The sequence below is a fragment of the Nerophis ophidion genome, linkage group LG13 (genome assembly GCF_033978795.1).
Source record: "Nerophis ophidion isolate RoL-2023_Sa linkage group LG13, RoL_Noph_v1.0, whole genome shotgun sequence".
Classification (NCBI taxonomy): domain Eukaryota; kingdom Metazoa; phylum Chordata; class Actinopteri; order Syngnathiformes; family Syngnathidae; genus Nerophis; species Nerophis ophidion.
Window position 1 is genome coordinate 41365022 of NC_084623.1, and position 20617 is coordinate 41385638.

The window sequence follows — 20617 nt, forward strand, 5'->3', positions numbered from 1 at the left end:
GGCGCGGTGCAATGCCAGGAGGGGGCACGTGTTACCTCGGGGAACATGCTTTTTATGCCGTACCAGAAAATGATGAAGCGTATGAAGCACTTGGTTTCAATTTAACAATGGTGGGAGACGTGGAAAAAACTGGTGTGTTGTTTTCTTTATTGTTAATGAGCGCACAATGTTATGCAGAGGTATAGTTATAACAATTTTATAGACAAATTATCCTATTCATAGTCACGCTGGAGAAAGAGGATGGGGGTGGCAAAGTATTTTCTTCTTCTATTTGAGAAGCACTGGTTTAAGGACAACACTTCAAGTTATTAATAAATTAAGATGATTAATTTGTCTATTCTATTTATTGTATTTTCACAATCATCCATTCAGCCATCCATTTTCTACTGCTTGTCCCTTTCAGGAATGTGAGGGGGCTTGAGCGTATTCCAGCTGCACTCGGGTGGAAGGGGTGTACACCCTGGACAAGTTGCCATCTCATCGCAGGGCCAAAACAGCTCGACAACTTTCACACTCACAATTACACACTAAGGCCAATTTAGGTTGTGTCTACACCAGTGTTTCTTAACCTGGGTTCGATCGAACCCTAGGGGTTCTGTGAGTTGGGCTCAAGGGTTCGGTGGAGGTCAAGACACACACCTTGTGTAAATAAAAACTTCTCCCTATCGGTGTATTACGGATACGGCAACAGCAGAAGTCACACTGATTTGCAGGTGTGTAATTTGTTTTGAGTTCATGCACTGTGTTGGTTTTGTTCTTTGAACATGGAGATGTTCAAGAACGGTTCATTTTGTGCACCAGTAAAAAAACATGGTAACACTTTAGTATGGGGAACATTCACCATTAATTAGTTGCTTATTAACATGCAAATTAGTAACATATTGGCTCTTAACTAGTCATTATTAAGTACTTATTAATGCCTTATTGGGCATGGACTTATTATAACCCTAACCCTCTAACCCTGGCCCTAACCCTCTAACCCTAACCAAATAACTCTAAATTAAGTCTTTGTTACTTGGAATATGTTCCCCTAGTGTCCAAAAAACTCCAACTTACTGTAAGTCTTTGTTACTTAGAATATGTTCCCCATACTAAAGTGGAACTGAAAACATATAACTTTGGCTTGAATTTGAAAATAAACATTTTATTTTTCACGAAAGAAGGGTTCGGTGAATGCGCATATGAAACTAGTGGGGTTTGGTACCGCCAACAAGGTTAAGAACCACTGGTCTACACTAAGCCGTATAACCCCTTACAGGAATAATTATTTAGCCTAAGCCCCATTCCAGCCACACTAAACCAACATTTAAGGTTCCGCTCCACGGACAAATTTTTACATGGGTAAGTGCGCCGTGTATTTCTTGAATCTCCAGCTCTTAGCTTTGTATGGACTCATTGATCATTTACAAACTGAGTTCGGAGAGGAAGTGACGCCAGAAAGACTGCGTCCCACACAGGAAGTGACATCAGAAAGAACGCGCCACAGTCAGCTTCATATTAAAGCGGTTTCATAACTCGGAGCTAACCACTGGAAATATGGAGGCGAGTCAACCAACATATCCGTGTTTGTCATTCTTCTACATGTATAGACACTTGTGGAAATCACACAGGAATACCATAAGAGAAAGCGATTGCAGTTATTTCGGATACAACACTTCTCCAGACGGCAAGAGAACTTTCGAATGTCCAGGTCAACTGTGATTCTACTTACCGAAACATTTTGTCCATTTGTCGAAGGAGAGTCAACAAGAATGCGGGCTACCGTGGCTGTGATAAAAAAAAGGTAGCGTGTGCTTTGTATTGCCTTGCCGTCGAGGGAAGACTAACTACAGAAAACGGCGAATACTTTTGGACAGGTAAAGCAGTTTTGGACTGGCAAAGCAGACTGTATCAGTTATTGCGTGCCATGTATGTCGCGGAATCAACGTCTAGGTCCAGAGTATATAAAGTCACCAAAAACGAATGGACAATGAAGGTGAAGGCATAAGAGTGAGGAGTGTCCTGACCAGATATCTACATCCCTAGATAAAACATTTGACAACAATCAGTCTCATTGTGTACTTTCGTGTCCCATAAAGATTTGATTAATCGATGATGACTCAGGTGTGATTCACTACAATAGGGCCCTAAAGCACACTGGATTCCAGTTAATTGAAATACCACAACACTGGATATTGTTCGGACAAGTTAAATTTAAGAACTTGCACACAAGTCAACACTGGAGGTGACTATGACTTGCGCATTTTCCACGCATGCTTATTAAGTCGCGTTGCGCCGGCTGACGGAGGGGTTCTTAAACGACCATTGTGTGTGTGTGGACAAGGATAAGGTTAGGTGGGATTTACCCTGGATAATGTGTAAAAGGGGCCTTAGTGTTGCCAATAAGCCTATCCCCAAGTGCATGTCTTTGGAGGTGGGAGAAAGCCGAAGTACCCAGAGAGAACCCACTCAGACTCACGCACATTTTCACACAGAAAGACACTGAGCACGAGAATCTAACCCAGGGTCTTCTTACTATGAGGCAAGAGCACTAACCACTACACAACTGTGAAGCCCTATATTTTCAAACATCCATCCATTTTCTACCGCGTATTCCCTTCGGGGTCGCGAGGGGTGCTGGAGCCGATCTCAGCTACAATCGACATTATACAAATAAATGATCAACCACACCATTTTTTTTCTTAAGGCAGGCAGGTACACATCTCGGTGATGTTTGCACCTCTCATTACTAGGGATGTAACGGTATCAAATCTCATGGTAAGATATTATCACAGTATTTAGGCCACTTTGCGATATTATTGTGGCTAATGTCCTAAAAAAAATAAAGCTTTTGTAAAAATGCCATAGTGTGTATAATGAAGTGTCAGGAGCAATTTTCCCTCAAATTTTTCATATGTGTGAGCAAACGCCAAAACTCCTTGAGCATTCAGTGGCGCACATGTGAGCGACGGCAGACTGGTGCACACTGTTATGCGCTTATCTTTTTATTCGATTTTGTGCGCAGAGGACGCGTGAGCAGTGTGCAATTGCACAGGCGCGTATCTTGGAGGGAACGTTGGTCAGGAGTGTTTAAGATAAAGCATGCGTTCAAATACACTTAATGTAATTGAACAAAAACTTAATGTTACAATGTTCTACTCATATTTATTACTACAAACGTGTATTTCTAAGTGCCAATAATTATGTAAGAACTAGGCCTTGGCAATATCAATTTCATCGATATATTGGAGTTTTGTGTTGCAGACAAGTTAAAAATTTAAAATCTATTTTTTTTCTTCATGCTCCGCATACTTTTTGCCCCTCAGGAGCTTGCGCCGTCCCATTACTTTCTTTGCGGCACACATAGCAAAACATGGCTAATGCTAACAAGAGCGAGATGTTTGTTTCCAAGAAAAGAAAAGTGTTGTCAGACTCAGTACTTTGGTTTTGCGGCAACAGGCGTGCATCAGGTGACTGCACGTTGCAAAGTTTGTTTCAAAAAGGCAGCAGCACAACTAACTTATTCCAGCATCTGAAACCTAAGCATCCAGCAGAGTGCAGGAAATACAACAATTTTCAAGAAGAACAAGACGCAACAACAAAAAAACTACAGGGCTAAAAACACGTTACTATGGTGGAATCATTTACAGAATATATGTCTTACACCCGAATGCAGCTGGGATAAGCTTCAGCACACCCCACGACCCCAAAAAGGGACAAGTGGTAAAAAATGGATGGATGGCTGGATGGATGTGGATGTCTGATGATGCCATGTATGATGAGAATGAAGCACAATGTGTAAAGCGGTCACTAAAGCAGTCCCTTTGCACACAGCCAAGATGTGTGCATAAAAAAGGCTGCGTTTACTTTACCCCTTTGCTAAAACAAACTATAGTCCTTTCAACGTTTTACTTCTTTATTTATTTGGATACAATGGTTAGTATGATATTTTTATGTACAGAAGTTTGTTATATGACATTTTTATTTACAGAAGTATGTTATTCAAACATCCATCCACCCATCTGGATGTTATTCAAACAGAAGTTTGAAGTTTGCACTTTATTGATCACAATGTTGGAAAATATTCTATCAAAGCAGAAGTATTTAAAGCAGAAGTATTGCTTCCTACTGGAAGCTTCTTGAAATATTTCTTTGAAAATCATTGCATAAAAAGTACAATTTATGTCTTGTCTAAAAAAAAGAACATTATACAAATGAATATTTTGCCAAGCGTAAGATGCAGTGTATGCAGTGGCCTTTCAAACTACTAGTTTTTGATTAAATTAATTGTCTAAAAAGAAGAACATTATACAAATGAATATTTTGCCAAGAGTAAGTTGCAGTGTATGCAGTGGCATTTCAAACTACTAGTTTTTGATTAAATTAAATAAAAACTTGTTTTTGAATTATCTCTGTCATTCAATGCCTGTTTTGTTTTTTTCAAAGTAGGGGGGAAAAATCTTAAATAGGAACATCTAGTGTTTCAAGTACATATTTAAAAATAATAACTTACAGTTGATGTCTTTAAAGTAACAATGTAAACATCCAGTGTAGCAAGTATAAAACAATGTACAGTTTCATGTCTTTCAACTTTCACATTACGGGAAGCAGTGTCCTCTACCGATGTTTTTTATCAGTCTGGAAAATGTTGTTTCTCAGAATAGTAAACTAACATTATAACTTTTAATAATGTAAATACTTCTCAAACTTATGTTTAGCTTCTCTGGCATCAAACATATTTCCTGTGTTATGCTTTAAGGTGGCCACTTGTCCAGCATTCAGCGTAGTTCAGTTATAAAATGAGTGGAATACAATCACTCTTTGCTAGATAAGAATGACTACTTCACAATTGTTGATAAACAAAAATTTTAAAACAATGCATTAGGTCTGCGCATGGCATTGTGCACGTAAATAGAAAGTCTTATAATGATTGTGATTACTTTACCATATGAAAAACATAGAACTGAAGAAAAATAATTAGTGGTGCATGATAAATATTTGATGTATAATTGTCAGGCCTATATGACGAACTATGACATCATAATGATAAATTCAAATTAGGGCTGGACAATTATAGCAAAAATAATAACCACCATTATTTAGATTGATATTGTAATCGCCTTATAAAAGTGTTATGATGTAAATGTCTATTAGCTACAATAGCCTACTATCAAAATGACTGTCTGAGAGGTTGAAGCAAATCTTTGTTGACAGAAATGTTTAAATTTACTATTTGTTCTGCCCGTTTTTGCATAATTGGAAAACATTAGTAAAACAGATGATTCTCAGAGGGTGCGATAACTCCTGGAAAATAATGGCTTATTAGAGTGGCCAAAGGTATAGATGTGTATGTCCAAGTTAAAGGAAGGCTGTATTCTTCTAGGGGATTTACTACAGTCTTTGCAAGTTATGTAAAGCTTGCTGTGTTCTGGAACAACATGGCACACAAACAACAATTGGAATTTCAGCCAATATTATGTACAGATAATGTGTCATGAGATCTGCAAATCTACATCAAATACACAGAGGACATAACTAAAGGAAATTAAATGAGCTCAAATATGCCCACAAATGAGGCATAATGATGAAATATGTACATACAGCTAGCCTAAATAGCATGTTAGCATTGCTTAGCTTGCAGTCATGCAGTGACCAAATATGCCTGATTAGCACTCCACACAGGTCAATATCAACAAAGCTCACACACGCCATAAAACCTTTGGTGGAGAAAATGAAAAAAAAAGTGGCACAAAACAAGTCTTTACAAGTCTTTCTACGGCAGCATCAGGAGAAAGTTATACGTGTAAACAAACTGTTACGTCACAGTCCACACAACTAAGGTGAGTTCAAGGACTGTCGGAATTTGTAGGAAAAAAAAGGCACTCCCCAAATACTCTCATCAGTGAAGCATGTTTAATATAAACTGCAGGATTTCTAAAAAACAGGAAGGTTTGTGTCATATTTTTCCTTCTACAGAAACCATATTAAAAAAAAATATATATATTTTCCCCGCAACTTTTTCCATTTTAATCTATTTTTTTTTAAAAGCTCCACAGAGCCACAAGGGCGGCGCTGAAGACTCCAAAGCCACATGTTGCCGACCCCCGGCATAGATATACTAGCGCTGTGTCAAATAGAAAGTACCATGTTGACATTCCAGACTTCTAGTAGACGGGCTGTTTTTTTCACTAATTCACTCATCTGTTTCATCATCATAAGCTCTGGAATTTGCATGCACGTTGCGCGGCCAATTAATAGTTTAGTTTTTTTCATTATCATATTTTCATAATCGTGAGAAGTCATAATCAAAATTGAAATTTGATTAATTGTGTAGCCCTAGTTCAGATTTTTTTTTAAAAACGGTTCAAGGAGGCGAGATTACCTGTATAGTGCAGTAAGTGGGATAAGGGTGCACAAATCAAGCGCTACTTTCCTTTAACTTCCCCTTAGCTTACTGTAAACAACATGGCATCAATAGTGCACTGTTTAAGAGGAATGCATTCCACATGCTGTTAGCACAAAATGTTCTGCAAACATTCCACAAGGAAGGAAAACATCAAGGTTCTAGACATCAACCCTAATCAGCCACCAGAAACACCAGCATCGCTATGACAGTGTTTTGAGAGTGATTGTGTTTTGTCACCTGGCTCCTCTGTACTCAGCTACGCATTAACCTGTGCGTGCGCGTGTTTGTGTGTAACTGAAGATGAGTGGGCCGGTTCGGAAGAAGGCAGGGGGGAACTGGGCAATGTTTTTAAGTCTGTAAAGCACTTTGTGTTGTATTTCTTTTATGTTATGATTTCATAGCCTGCAAAGACGCCTGTGTTGCTAAAGAAGCTGCCCCACAGCGAGCTACAATGCAGGGTGTGCAAACTAGTTAATTTGTATTTTTAAAAAGTAAAATAAATCAATTATCGGTCATCAATATATGTGTTGGTCTTGAGAAGCAGGTAGTTATCTTTATTGGTATCAACTTTAAAAAATATATATTGTGCATCCCCAAGTGTTGGTCTTGAGAAGCAGGTAGTTATCTGTATTGGTATCAACTTTAAAAAATATATATTGTGCATCCCTAAATGCGACAACATTATGATAGGGTAAACGCTATAAACTACACTGGACAAGCAGCGTTTTTTGGGTCAAAAATCGACCGAATAAATCCCAGATTTTTTAAAAGACCAATTGCAGCACATTTCATAAAGCAAGACACATAAATGCTACTTTAAAGGACAATAAATAAAGCACAAAGATCATGTCACTCGCCTTTAATCAATCTCGTCTTTCACCAGCAACAGCAGATGTTTGCACACAATAGGTCAAAGTGTATCCCTGTTTAAAAAACTAAGCCTGGCAGAAGCAGACATTCGTCCAAATAAACTGGCAGCCCCTTCCATCATCCCATTTGCGTGGATTTCAGTATAATGCATCACTGCAACCTTTGTTTTTAAACTTTGTGTGCACCAGCTAAAATGTTTTCTCTGGCTTCCATGTGTCAAAAAGGATACCACACAGCTAAGGGGTTTACTGTGGCATCTGTTACGTAAACTCACAGTGGGAAGGTTCGTAACACAAATTGTTGCTCGCACCCTAGAGCATAGCAATTTGCAGAAAGACAGCTGGTTTCCCGGAAAACTCCTAAACTGTCACTTTTAACCCGAGGTACCACTTGTACTACCTTCCAGGTAGTTTTAGTCCATGATTCTGGAATGACACCCAAAAAACAGAAAAAAGGAAAAACTGGTTTGTTGTTAAAAAAAAAAAAAGGAATTGTGACTGTGAATTAAGTAATGACTAAGTATTTAGTAGCTACTTTAATAAAGACAATTATTCAAGATACTTAAAAAAAAAACATAGCACAAAAAACAACAATTAGTGCTATGTTTTTCCAATTAAAGTAATCATTTAAATATAATAAATACTTACAGTATAAGGCACACTTACTTCTTATGAAATACAGTATTTACAGTTTGAAAGTTTATTTCCAATAGAGAAATACTTCCAGCATAAGGCATACTTATGAACGAACGGCGTGGCGCAGTTGGGAGAGTGACCGCGCGCAACCCGAGGGTCCCTGGTTCAATCCCCACCTAGTACCAACCTCGTCACGTCTGTTGTGTCCTTAAACAAGACACTTCACCCTTGCTCCTGATGGGTGGTGGTTAGCGCCTTGCATGGCAGCTCCCTCCATCAGTGTGTGAATGTGTGTGAATGGGTGAATGTGGAAGTAGCGCCAAAGCGCTTTGAGTACCTTGAAGGTAGAAAAGCGCTATACAAGTACAACCCATTTACCATTTACTTACTTCTAATGAAATACAGTATTTAAATTTTAGAGGTTTATTTCCATTTAGTTTATTGTATTCAGTTAAATGACACAAAATTGCTCGTTCTCAACCATGTGTTTCGTTTTAAGACCGTAAAACAAATTGGTCATATTACCAATCTGTGTCGGAATTATTGCTACACCCACTGTGAAGTGGGTAGTTTTCTGCTGATGGTCAGACGGCTTAAATTTTAACCAAGTTGAAATGATGGATGAGGTACCAGTCTTTTTCACCAGCTCCTCTGTTTATTAGTTACAGACTGAGTGATCAACATGCATTATCAAAACAAAGCAATAGAATTAAAGTCACTGTCATGGGCAAAATTTAACAATTATACATTGTTTCTATCACCCATTATTAGCTGAGCTGTGCTTCAGGTTGGTGGCGTTAAATTCTGACAACTTTGTTCACTTTTTTTTAATTTATTTTTAGGTTTAACTCCTGTATTTACGCTTCTAGACTTCTTTTACACACAACATAATTTTTAGGGTTTTTGATGTGGTCAGCATTCTCACTCAACACTGAAACCTGCTTGCAGGCGGACAGATCCCCCTCTCTAGGGTGGTCTCGGTCCACCATTTTGGTCCAGTGCTGGGTTCAGTGGACTGTGTGTATCATAACAACTGACCGTCAAGTGTGAACACACCTTAAGAAAGTGTGTGTCAATAAGGCTGGTGTATTTGTTATTGGTTGTCCTTTATGGGCCTAAGGACAATCCAGATCAAGTTGATCCACAAAATAAACCACATTTATTAAGTGGCTGTTTACAACTTGCTTAAAATTATATTTTCAAACCAAAAACCGGCAGGCTAATGAGGTTTAACAAAACATATATTTTATGCGTTTATATTTTACCACAATGACTGACTATATTGAATAAAAATTGCTTGTCGGCAAACGGAAATAATCTGGCCTTCGGGTTGTCACTTAATGTTATGTTTGTTGCTTGTTTCAAAAACACAGGAACTCTTTATTTACAAATCCGCAGGATACTCGTACTTACTTGTCGTATCTCTGCTACTACTATCGTCTATACTTCTAGTTCCAAACCACCCCTAAGACTTTTGGGTAACGTAGCTACTCTACACACACCAACACACAGAAAACCTCCAGAAGCAAACCCAACCTTGATAATTTCCATAAATGCTAAGAACTTTTAAGACACAGCTTAAACAAACATTTCCCTTGTTTTGCAAACACTTTGACCCTCCTGGTGAAATATGTAAACCTGTGATGTTCCATGTTAGGCCAAGGGGCCATTTGTGGAACACAGCTTTTTTTTTGGAATCCGTAGAACATTGTAGAAATAATATAACAAAATAAAAAAACTGATAAAAGAGCCATAATGTAAGAAAATACGATATACTCATTTTATTGTCATTGTTATGGTTAATAACAAAATAATGTAATGACAAAAAGATGAAAATATTGATCCATGTAATGCATAAAGACACAAAAATGTGTCCTTACATACAACATTTCTTTATCCTTTTAATTAACCTATTTCATTACAAATAACAATATACTGTAATGTCAGCAACTGCTGTATTGTATTGTTTATGTACACCAAAAACATCAAAATCATAATTGGAAATTTTTCTTTTAAGAGAAAATAAATGGGGATTTTATTTTTGGCCAAAATTGTGCAGCCCGAGTACATACACAAAAGCAGTCTCAAAGGTGCAACTAACAATTTGCAATGCTTTCAGTTTGATGGTTTACAGAACATCTTTGATGAGATTGTGTCAAACGTTGCTCATTAACACTCAAGTGAGAAGTTGCAAAAAGAGGTGAGAAAATTATCGATTATTCGATGCATCATGTTTGGAGCAAGGAGGATTCAAAATAAATGATAAATATCTAAATATCAATTCTTTATGAATGTTCAATGAAGTGATACAGACAGAGAGAGGATGAAAGGGCAAGCTATTACAATAATCTAAAAGCTTTTTGTAATCAAACATTGCAGCCCTAAATAATAAACAGGGACAAGCGGTAGAAAAATGGATATGCAAATGTTAAATTTATAATCAAGTCATAGTTACTGAATCATGAGGTACCCACAGATTCGCCAATCTCGCTCCAAACTACTCATTTTTCCATTAAAAGGCTCCCATATTATATTGTTATAATATATAACACCAATGTTACAGTAATTGTATTTATAATTTACCATTTTTTCAATAAGCTCTAGAAAAGGTTTCTAAATTGACTAAATTAATTGAATATAACTTCGAGCAGTTGTGTATCACTTGGATAGCTGTGTCTTCACATCACTGTTTATTAAACATTGCTTTCAGATTTTATTGGGGAATACTGCCTATGACTTGTGTAAGACAAGGACACATCTGTTTTTTTACTTTAATGCAGTCTAATTTTTAATATACGCAAAGTATTAGATGGCTAACAATACAGCGCCATAAAGCCCTCCAAAGAAACATCCAAAAAATATCAACAAAGCTCCATTTACATCTTGTGACCTAAATATTAAACAAGTATTAGCAATATTGTTATTACAAGCGCTATAACGCAGAAACTACTTTTAGTGGCGTTGTGATCGCAGATACTAAGCCAATGAGCTACTGCATCGTGCGTTGGTGAAAGTTAATTCTAGATTATTGAATTACGCCTCTCACCTGGATAGTGGAAGGTTTTAGCAATAAATCAAGGAGTTGGTCAGCTTCGACATTCAACTTGGACCCAGAGATGGCGAGAAAGACACGAAAAAGCGCGTTTTGCTTTTTTTTTTTTTTAAACCTTTGGGTGGGTTATTATTATTAATCCTTCATAAAAAAATATATCAACATACCATGAGTCAGCATTCCAGTGAGAGAAAACACCGTACAGTCAGTGATTGTTTTATTGTGTTCGTAGTTTGTATTTCCAGCTTTGCACTTAGCAATACTGCGGCATGATGCTTGGCATTTCTCTAAAGCTTAATCTGTTTAGCACACAGCTTCTAAAACGTGTAGCTCATTCTCCTTATATTCAAGCTTAAAAATATAAGGTTCTGGGTCATCATTTGTCCCAAAGCAGTCTTGGATGCCTCTCATGAAGTCTGTCATGATGAGTAGTAGTTTTGTTGTTCAAGGGAAAAGCGAGCGTTGTGATGAGTCTGTGAAATTAATATGCGTTGATGCTTAAAGTACCATTATAATGGAAAAACAAGTTGACTGTTCACTGTATCCAATAAACCATACCCAATTGTATTTCCAAATCCGTAAAAATTCCACAATTTTAGACAGCCATTTTAAATATTCCGTTACGAATGTCAATTTTTGTAGATTCGGGGTTGGTTGACATCATGATGGCAACGCTTTTGCACTCTTGACCATATGATCAGATCAGTCATACTAGAATAGAAATACGCAAAAATTGGAATGCATCATGCTGTAAATCATTCATAATCACTATTTCAGACAAAACACATGTTTTTCCTGTTTATGGTTTTGAAATGTTAAATAAATAAATATAAAGTCAGCCAGCAATTGAATCAATGGTGCCTCCTCTTTTCAGGGATGGGAATGAAGATTTACCAAATCATCTGAAAATGTTTTAATCCTAAAACACCGCTTTGCGGAAGGCCGTTTGCGGCCTGATCCGAGTGCTAAAAAGTGCAGTCGCCTGCCAGGGGGGTCTGGGGCCATGCTCCCCCATAAAAATTTTGAAATATATGTTAGCTTAGGATGCATTTCCTGCTATTTTGAGTCAAAATCTAACAATATTCTCCTGACCAAAATTTCACATTTATTAGCAAATATTTCATAAAAATGTATCATGTGATGAAATTTATGTATACAAGTTTACACATATCAAATTCTTGCACACTTTTGGATAATAGACAAAAATATGCTTACAAATGGATTAACCAGAATTCAAAATATAAAAATGTTGAAACACATAAGATCGTGTATTGTCCCTCTGAATGGACTCGTCTGTCATAGATTGGTGTGAGTGGAGCCGAGTCGGAGGTGGGAGGCTTCAATAGTTGATTTGAGGCTGCATTTGTGATGATGTTTGACTTCAGCTTGAAGGCAGATCCCAGTGAAAAATTACTTCTCCGTAAAGTCACTTTACTTAGATGCCTAACCGATTTCGCGTGGTCAAAGAGTGCCACCTTTACCAGAGATCCATAGTTCACAATGTCCTTGCAATATAAGCACTGAGACCGAAGACTAGCCAGGGACACGCCACCTGAGCCCCGGGGAGATGAGCGAAGAGGGCGCAGCGCGCAGGGACCCTCCTGCTGTCCCACCGACCAGTCAAAGCGCCCGCCGCGACAAATAGCGACCAAAACAGTCGCTGTACTCCAGGGGAAGTGCAGAGATCTTCACCGCGTCAGGATGTGCCAACCAAGCTTTCACTTTTACCAGTTAGCCGGATCGCACTCCTCTGCGTTTCCGCTTCCTGGGCAGTGGCGTGTTCACGCGACGGAAGCACTCGGGTAGGTTAGCATTAGCACGGAAAAATGAATGAGTCTCTTGCATTGTAAAGTTCACATGACCGTACTGACTCCCCTATCCTCAACAACTCCTGGCGTTCATACACTAGAAGTGAATCGATGGTCCTCAATACACATGTCAAAATAACCACAAAACAGACAGTAGTGCTCAGAAACAAGCGGCGAACCAGACACAACAGCGCCATCTTGTTCTCTTCTAGTATAACGAATTATATAATATATAATATTATTAGAGTAAGAGTTCAGAAGCGCTCACAATAATTGAGGATCAGGGAATAAATATTGTCAGCAAACGACGCGTGCAGACGCCTTTAACGGGCAATGTCATTGGTTGATGTCGTCAGCTGATTGTAGAGCTAGCCAATCTGGTACCTTCACACATTGGCATTATATTATATAAATGACAGGCGGCGCCAAAATCGGCGGAATTCCGCGGATTCGCAGAAAATTCCCATCCCTGTCTATTCCATCAACAAAACCCAGTCCAAATAACCATCCAACATCCAAAAAACGCCAGCAATACTCCATCTACATCTTGTCACCTGAATATTAACCAAGTATTAGCGATATTGTTACTATAAACGCTGAACCAGACAAACTATTTATTAGCAGTGCATTGATCACAGAGAGCTCACAAGCTTATGCTGCAGCATTGACCTGGCTAGTGTCCTGCTGCTGCCTTTACTAAAGCTGGATCTGTTTAGCAAAAATGTGTAACTCCCGCTTCTTATATTTAAGCTCAGAAATATTACTTTCTGAATCATTTCTTCCCTAAGTAATCTTTTTTGCCGCTTACGATATCTGATTGATTATCATTGATGTTGGTGGGGAAGGGATCTGTGGTTCCCACGTCTACGTCACAGATTACGTGACTGGCTTGCTCATTATCTCTCAATATTGCTCGGGAGTCTATTTGAGATTGATACTATTGAAGTCATATCTATTTACTCGCAAACTTTGTAAGTCTTTCAATGTAATAAATCAAATATGTATATGCCTGGGTCAAAAACAAATTTTGCTCAGTAATATATTGCAGGGTTTCCCCTGAACTGCCAAGATATATGTGATAGTGTGAGCGTGGTTTTGGGCGTGGTCACCATGACTTCAGAATAATTTGCATAATTCTTAAAAGCCACCACTGCCCTCTTAATATTTGCACATTTTGCCGATGGCTGTCTGCGGGTATATCTGCAATATAAATAAATATTACCTCCACAGACATGCTGACAAGACTCCAGATAGTCACAATGCCGTGCGTTTTGTTTACAGTAGCACGGTTTTCGGTGATCAAAGTTTTTTCCGGTGGTCAGGTTTTCGGTACATCATTTGTCAATAGCAATTCATACTGTAACAACCAACTAATGTTAATGTTTATGTGGTTTGTATTTGATGCCAGTTTTTCACATGGTCACAAACACACCGTCTGTGCCTGAAAGGTGATTGGTGCAGAATGAAGAAGGGTTTGGTGTGTTCGGGGAAACACAGACTCACGAGACGAAAGTGTATACCTGTGAGGTAAAACCTGTTGGAACTGTGCCGTTTGTTATCATAATATTGGTAATAATAGTTAAAAATAGCCTCGGACTTTGTGATTTCTTCTCGGGACTACAATACATTCTATTATTTTAATTGGTTTTCAACTAAAAAAGAAGGTCAAAGTGTGGCGGTAATAAAAATCATGTGGCAACGCACCACATTCAACTACATAAGGTGGAAACCCTGCATTGACTACAAATTATTGCCAATAAACAATATTATTGCCATTATTTTTTGAGACCAAATTACCAATGATGTAATAATACATAATAAAAATGCATATCCTTTCAAATGCAATAAACGTGTATTTCAAAAGTATTAAATGGCAGTATGTTTTTTGCAATGTATTTAACCGCACTATCTGTGGGACGTTCACAATTATGTGCAGTTTTGTCTGCACTCACCTTGTTCACCCAATGCAAGTGAGTGTGAACTGTCAGGTGGTCTTGTGTAAAATAGCACATTCGACAAACTGGCTCCTCTGTGTTGATTGGCACAATCTGTTCCAAAATTTTAAACTGAAATATTCCCACACTGGTGGACATTTGCATATTTGCAAATTCTACTACGACATGTGTTGGTCACGAGCTAACTTGCTGCACTGTATGATGCTAGCGGCTCAGTAGCCCCGCCTCGCCGCACAAAGTGTCAAAGACACTTAATGAAAGACACAAGGATTCACTCCTTTTTCATTCCCCTATGGCACAACAGTGTGCTGAAAGCGATGAAAAGCGTGAGTGATCCTGTAGCATGCACATCGCGATTTATCGATGCTGGAAAAATTACCGAATTAATTTAAATTTATCAACAGTTAATTAACCTATCGGCCTAAATATATATGATAATAGATATAGATTCCATTATACTGTACTTTAAAATGACCGAAATATTCAAATATTACATCTTATTCTTAATATGCCTGTTACTACATCACATATACACTTGGAGTTTGAGGTTTTTTTTAGGCTATGTCTATACTCAGACGGATAACCCCTTAAACAAATAATTATTTAGCCTAAGCCCTGTTTCAGCCACACTAAACAATCATTTAAGGTCCCCCTCAGGGTTTGTATGGACTCATTGATCGTTTACAAACGGAGTTTGGAGAGGTAGTAATGCCAGAAAGACCGTGTCTCACACAGGAAGTGATGTCAGAAAGAACGCACCAGAGCTAGCTTCATAATAAACCGGTTTCGTAACTCAGAGCTAATCAGTGAAAATATGAAGGCGAGTCATCCAGACATGCACGTTTCTCCTTCAGTCTGTACTGATGCTTGTGGAAATCACAAATGAATACCTTAAGAAAAAGCGGTTGCAGCTATTTCGAATACTACACATCTCAAACGGCAAGAAAACTTTTGAATGTCCAGGTCAGCTGTGATTCTTCTTACCGAAAAACTTTGTCAATTTGTCGAAGGAGAGACAACGAGAATGCGGGCTCCCGTGATGTGATAAAAAAGGCAGCGTGTGCTTTGTATTACCTGGTTGTCGAGGGAAGACTACGGAAAACGGCGAATGCTTTTGGTCTGGCAAAGCAGACTGTATCAGTTATTGTCCACAATGTATGTCGTGGACTCAACGTCTAGGGCCAGAGTATATAAAGTCACCAAAAACAAATGGCCAATGAAGGTGAAGGCAAAAGAGTGAGGAGTCTCCTAAACAGATATCTTGATCCTGAGATTGATTGTTGTAAAATGTTCTTGTCACATTGTGTACTTTTAAGTGTTTATCAAAGATCTGATTCATTTATGACGGCTCAGGTGTGATTCACTACAACAGGCCCCCACAGCACACTGGATTCCAGTTAATTGAAATACCTCAACACTGGATATTGTTCAGATAAGTTACATTTAATTTAAGAACTAGCACACAAAGCAACACTGACGGTGACTATGATGTGCGCATTTTCCGCACGTGCGTATTAGGCCGCGTTTAGCTGGCGCACGGAGGGGGTCTTAAATGTTGGTATTGCTGTGTGTGGACACGGATAAGGTTCGGTGGGATTTACCCTGGATAACCTTAGAGCAGTGGTTCTTAACCTTGTTGGAGGTTTCATATGCTTATTAACCGAACCCTTCTTTAGTGAAAAATAAAATGTTGTTTTTTGTCAGATTCAAGACAAAGTTATGTGTGTTTGGTAACACTTTGTTTTGGGGAACATATTCTAAGTAACAAAGACTTAATTTAGAGTTTTTTGGACACTAGGGGAACACTTTGTAAGTATCAAAGACCTAATTTATAGTTATTTAGTTAGGGTTATAATAAGGCCATGCCGAATAAGGCTTTAATAAGTACTTAATAATGACTAGTTAAGAGCCAATATGTTACTCATTTGCATGTTAATAAGCAACTTAATTAATGGTGAATATGTTCCCCATACTAAAGTGTTAGCATGTTTTTTTACTGGTGCACAAAAAACGCATGAACATCACCTTGTTCAGAGAACAAAACCAACACAGTGTCTAAACTCACAACAAATGACACACCTGCAAATTAGTATGACTTCTGCTGTTGCCGTATCCGTAATACGCCGATAAGGAGAAGTTTTTATTTACACGATGAGTCGGGTGTGTTTTGACCTCCGCCGAACCCCTGAGCCCGACTCACCGAACCCCTAGGGTTCTATCGAACCCAGGTTAAGAACCACTACCTTAGAGTAAACAGGGCTTTAGAGCGCTGTATAGGCAAAATCAAGCAACTTCTATTGGCTCCATTGTTAACTGACTTTTGCTAAAAAAAATTTATGAGTTAGAATGCATTAAAAAATGTAACAACATGTGCACTTCTCTCACGTAAGGATTGTGAATGATAAATACAGGGGTGTGGGAAAAAATCGTTTTGAATCGATTCTCATTTTTAAAAAGTCGATTTTTTTTTAACAATCCAACAAAACAATACACAGCAATACCATAACAATGCAATCCAATTCCAAAACCAAAGCTGACCCAGCAACACTCAGAACTGCAATAAACAGAGCAATTGAGAGGAGACACAAACACGGCAGAGAACAAACCAAAAGTAGTGAAACAAAAATGAATATTATCAACAACAGGATCAATATTGCTTATAATTTCAGCATAACAGTGAATAAAAATCCCTCATTGACATTAACATTAGACATTTATAAAAATTAAAAAAAAAAGAAGTGTCACAGTGGCTTACACTTGCATCACATCTCATAATCTTGACAACACACTGTGTCCAATATGTTCACAAAGATGAAATAAGTCAAATTTTTGGTTTGTTTAATAGTAAAAACAAATTTACATTATTGCAATCAGTTGATAAAACATTGTCCTTTACAATTATAAAAGGTTTTTTTTTTTAAATCTACTACTCTGCTTGCATGTCAGCAGACTGGGGTAGATCCTGCTGAAATCCTATGTATTGAATGAATACAGAATCGTTTTGAAAAATATCATTTTAGAATTGAGAATCACGTTGGATAGAAAAAAAATCGATATATTATCGAATCGTGACCCCAAGAATCGATATTGAATGGAATCGTGGGACACCCAAAGATTCGCAGCCCTAATAAATACAATTCCAAAAAAGGGCACAGTACCTCTTTTTTAAAACAAAAGGCCTTACTTGGGTGAAACTTCGAGAAGTTGAATTGGATTGCAGTGTCCTCGCATGACTATTTGTGAAACTAAGAAGACAATGTTTTTTTAAAGAAAAAATAACACCCCAGTGGCAAGAAAAAGTAAAATAAAAGTCGTTAAAAGCTCGTCGAAGACAAAGTTTCGATTCAGTGCAATGTCACCCGTCTATGTTTTTAGTCCAAACACACAGCTAATTCGCGGCTAATGCTAAGCTAATTGCTACAGCGGGAGGGCTCTCCTCTTAGATCTTCGCCAGCACCTTCTCTCCGTCCTCAGCTGCTTCGCCGCATTTCAGTCACGACTCCAACTGCGTTGTGGCAATGTTATTTTCCTCATGTGTGTACAAACACGGCCGCGCTGTCGTCGGTAAGTGCGTTTATGTGTCAACAGTTTCCCGGGACGTACGGTACTGAATGAAGCCCGAGCAGCAGCGGTGTCACCAAAGCGAGCTGGCCGTTGTGTCTTGAAGGCCCCAGCCTGGTCCTCCGTGTGTTTTTATTAAAAAAAACAAAAAAAACTCTGACGAATAAACAATGACAACTTACTGCTTTTAACGTTGACAAGTATTCGCCTTACCTTTGCTTTAGTAATGATGTGTGTGGCCAGTTTTACGACCGCAAAATTCCCCTTGCCGATGGTCCGTTCGATCTCGTAGTGGCCCACTCGGGCAGGAGGGGGCCTGGTGGTGGAAGTCTGGACCGGATTGGTGATGCACCCGGCGGCCGCGCTTGCACGACTGGGGTGGCTGAGCCCGGCAGATGGTTGGACTCGGTTCTGAGGGCCCATGCCGGCGTGGGTCGGTCGGGCAGAGTGCGTTATCCCGGCCGCGGGAGTCCCAGCAGCACCTCCGCTTGACACGGCCGCCATCTTCTCGCCTCTCTGCGGGAACAACAAGCAGCGTTGCGCAGCGCGCGCGCGCGCGCACACCCCCGCCCTGCGTCATTTTTACGTGCGGCGCTACTTCGCAGCGCCCTCTCTAGGTTGTTACTATGGAAACGATGAGCGTAACACATGACCTCATCTGCAAGAACGTGTTGTGGTCGCCAGGGCGACACGAGAAGTGCGCAACATCGCTCTGGCTGACATCATCCAGTGCCCCTTTGCAGATAAGACGAGCTTTGCGCTTCTAACATTTAAACGACACGTCGCAAAATGACCAGATGGTCGCATTAAACCACACATTACTGACCTTGCACATCTTAATGTTTAACGTCTGAAACTTTCAATCAATCAACCAATGTTTATTTATATAGCCCTAAATTACGAATGTCTCAAAGGGCTGCACAAACCACTACGACTACGACATCCTCGGAAGAACCTACAAAAGGGCAAGGAAAACTCACACCCAGTGGGCAAGGAGAACTCACACCCAGTGGGACGTCGGTGACAATGATGACTATGAGAACCTTGGAGACTCCCCCTTCTCCTCTAGGGGACCGAAAGCAATGGATGTCGAGCGGGTCTAACAGGATACTGTGAAAGTTCAATCCATAGTGGATCCAACACAGCCGCGAGATTTCAGTTCAAAGCGGATCCAAGACACCAGCGAGAGCCCCGTCCACAGGAAACCATCCCAAGCGGAGTCGGATCAGCAGCGTAGAGATGTCCCCAACCGATACACAGGCGAGTGGTCCATCCTAGGTCCTGACGAGCGGTCCATCCTGGGCCCCGACTCTGGACAGTCAGTACTTCATCCATGGCCATCGGACCGGACCCCCTCCACAAGGGAGGGGGGGACAGAGGAGAAAACGAAAAGAAGCGGCACATCAACTGGTCTAAAAAGGAGGTATATTTATAGGCTAGAGTATACAAATGAGTTTTAAGGTAAGACTTAAATGCTTCTACTGAGGTAGCATCTCGAACTGTTACCGGGAGGGCATTCCAGAGTACTGGAGCCCGAACGAAAAACGCTCTATAGCCCACAGACTTTTTTTGGGCTTTAGGAATCACTAATAAGCCGGAGTCCTTTGAACGCAGATTTCTTGCCGGGACATAAGGTACAATACAATCGGCAAGATAGGATGGAGCTAAACTTTAAAATGAATTGGTCATTGTAGCTCAGTGGTTCTCAGATGGGGGTAGGCGTACCCCTGGGGGTACTTGAAGGTATGCCGAGGCGTGCGTCAGATTTATTTTTAATATTCTAAAAATAGCAACAATTCAAAAATCCTTTATAAATATATTTATTGAATAGTACTTCAACAAAATATGAACATAAGTTCATAAACTGTGAAAAGAAATGTAACAATGCAATAAATATGTTTATTGAATAATACTTCAACAAACTATGAATGTAAAGGCCTACTGAAATGAGATTTTCTTATTTAAACAGGGATAGCAGGTCCATTCTATGTGTCATACTTGATCATTTCGCGATATTGCCATATTTTTGCTGAAAGGATTTAGTAGAGAACATCCACAATAAAGTTCACAACTTTTGGTCGCTAACAGAAAAGCCCTGCCTTTACCGGAAGTCGCAGACGATGACGTCACCCAATGAGGGCTCCTCACATAGTCACATTGTTTTTAATGGGAGCCTCCAACAAAAACAGCTATTCGGACCGAGAAAACGACAATTTCCCCATCAAAAAAAAAAAAAACAAGTTTAAAAAAAACTACGCAATTTCATTGGGACAGATTCAGATGTTTTTAGACACATTTACTAGGATAACTCTGGGAAATCTCTTATCTTTCTATTGTGTTGATAGTGTTTT

At 39.2% G+C, this 20617-nt stretch overlaps 1 protein-coding gene across 4 annotated transcripts in view; it reads right to left on the reverse strand.

The window, feature by feature from the left end:
- The window catches only part of sik3 (SIK family kinase 3), a 69197-nt gene extending 50364 nt beyond the window's left edge, over positions 1–18833 (reverse strand). For 2 of the 4 annotated variants that reach the window (XM_061918957.1, XM_061918955.1), the window contains exon 1: positions 18480–18833. In XM_061918957.1, coding sequence (XP_061774941.1) covers positions 18480–18770 — 291 coding nt within the window. In that variant the 5' untranslated portion in view covers positions 18771–18833. The remainder of the gene's footprint in view (positions 1–18479) is intronic. The other 2 variants (XM_061918958.1, XM_061918956.1) reach the window with 1 other exon arrangement.
- Positions 18834–20617: the final 1784 nt, after the last annotated feature.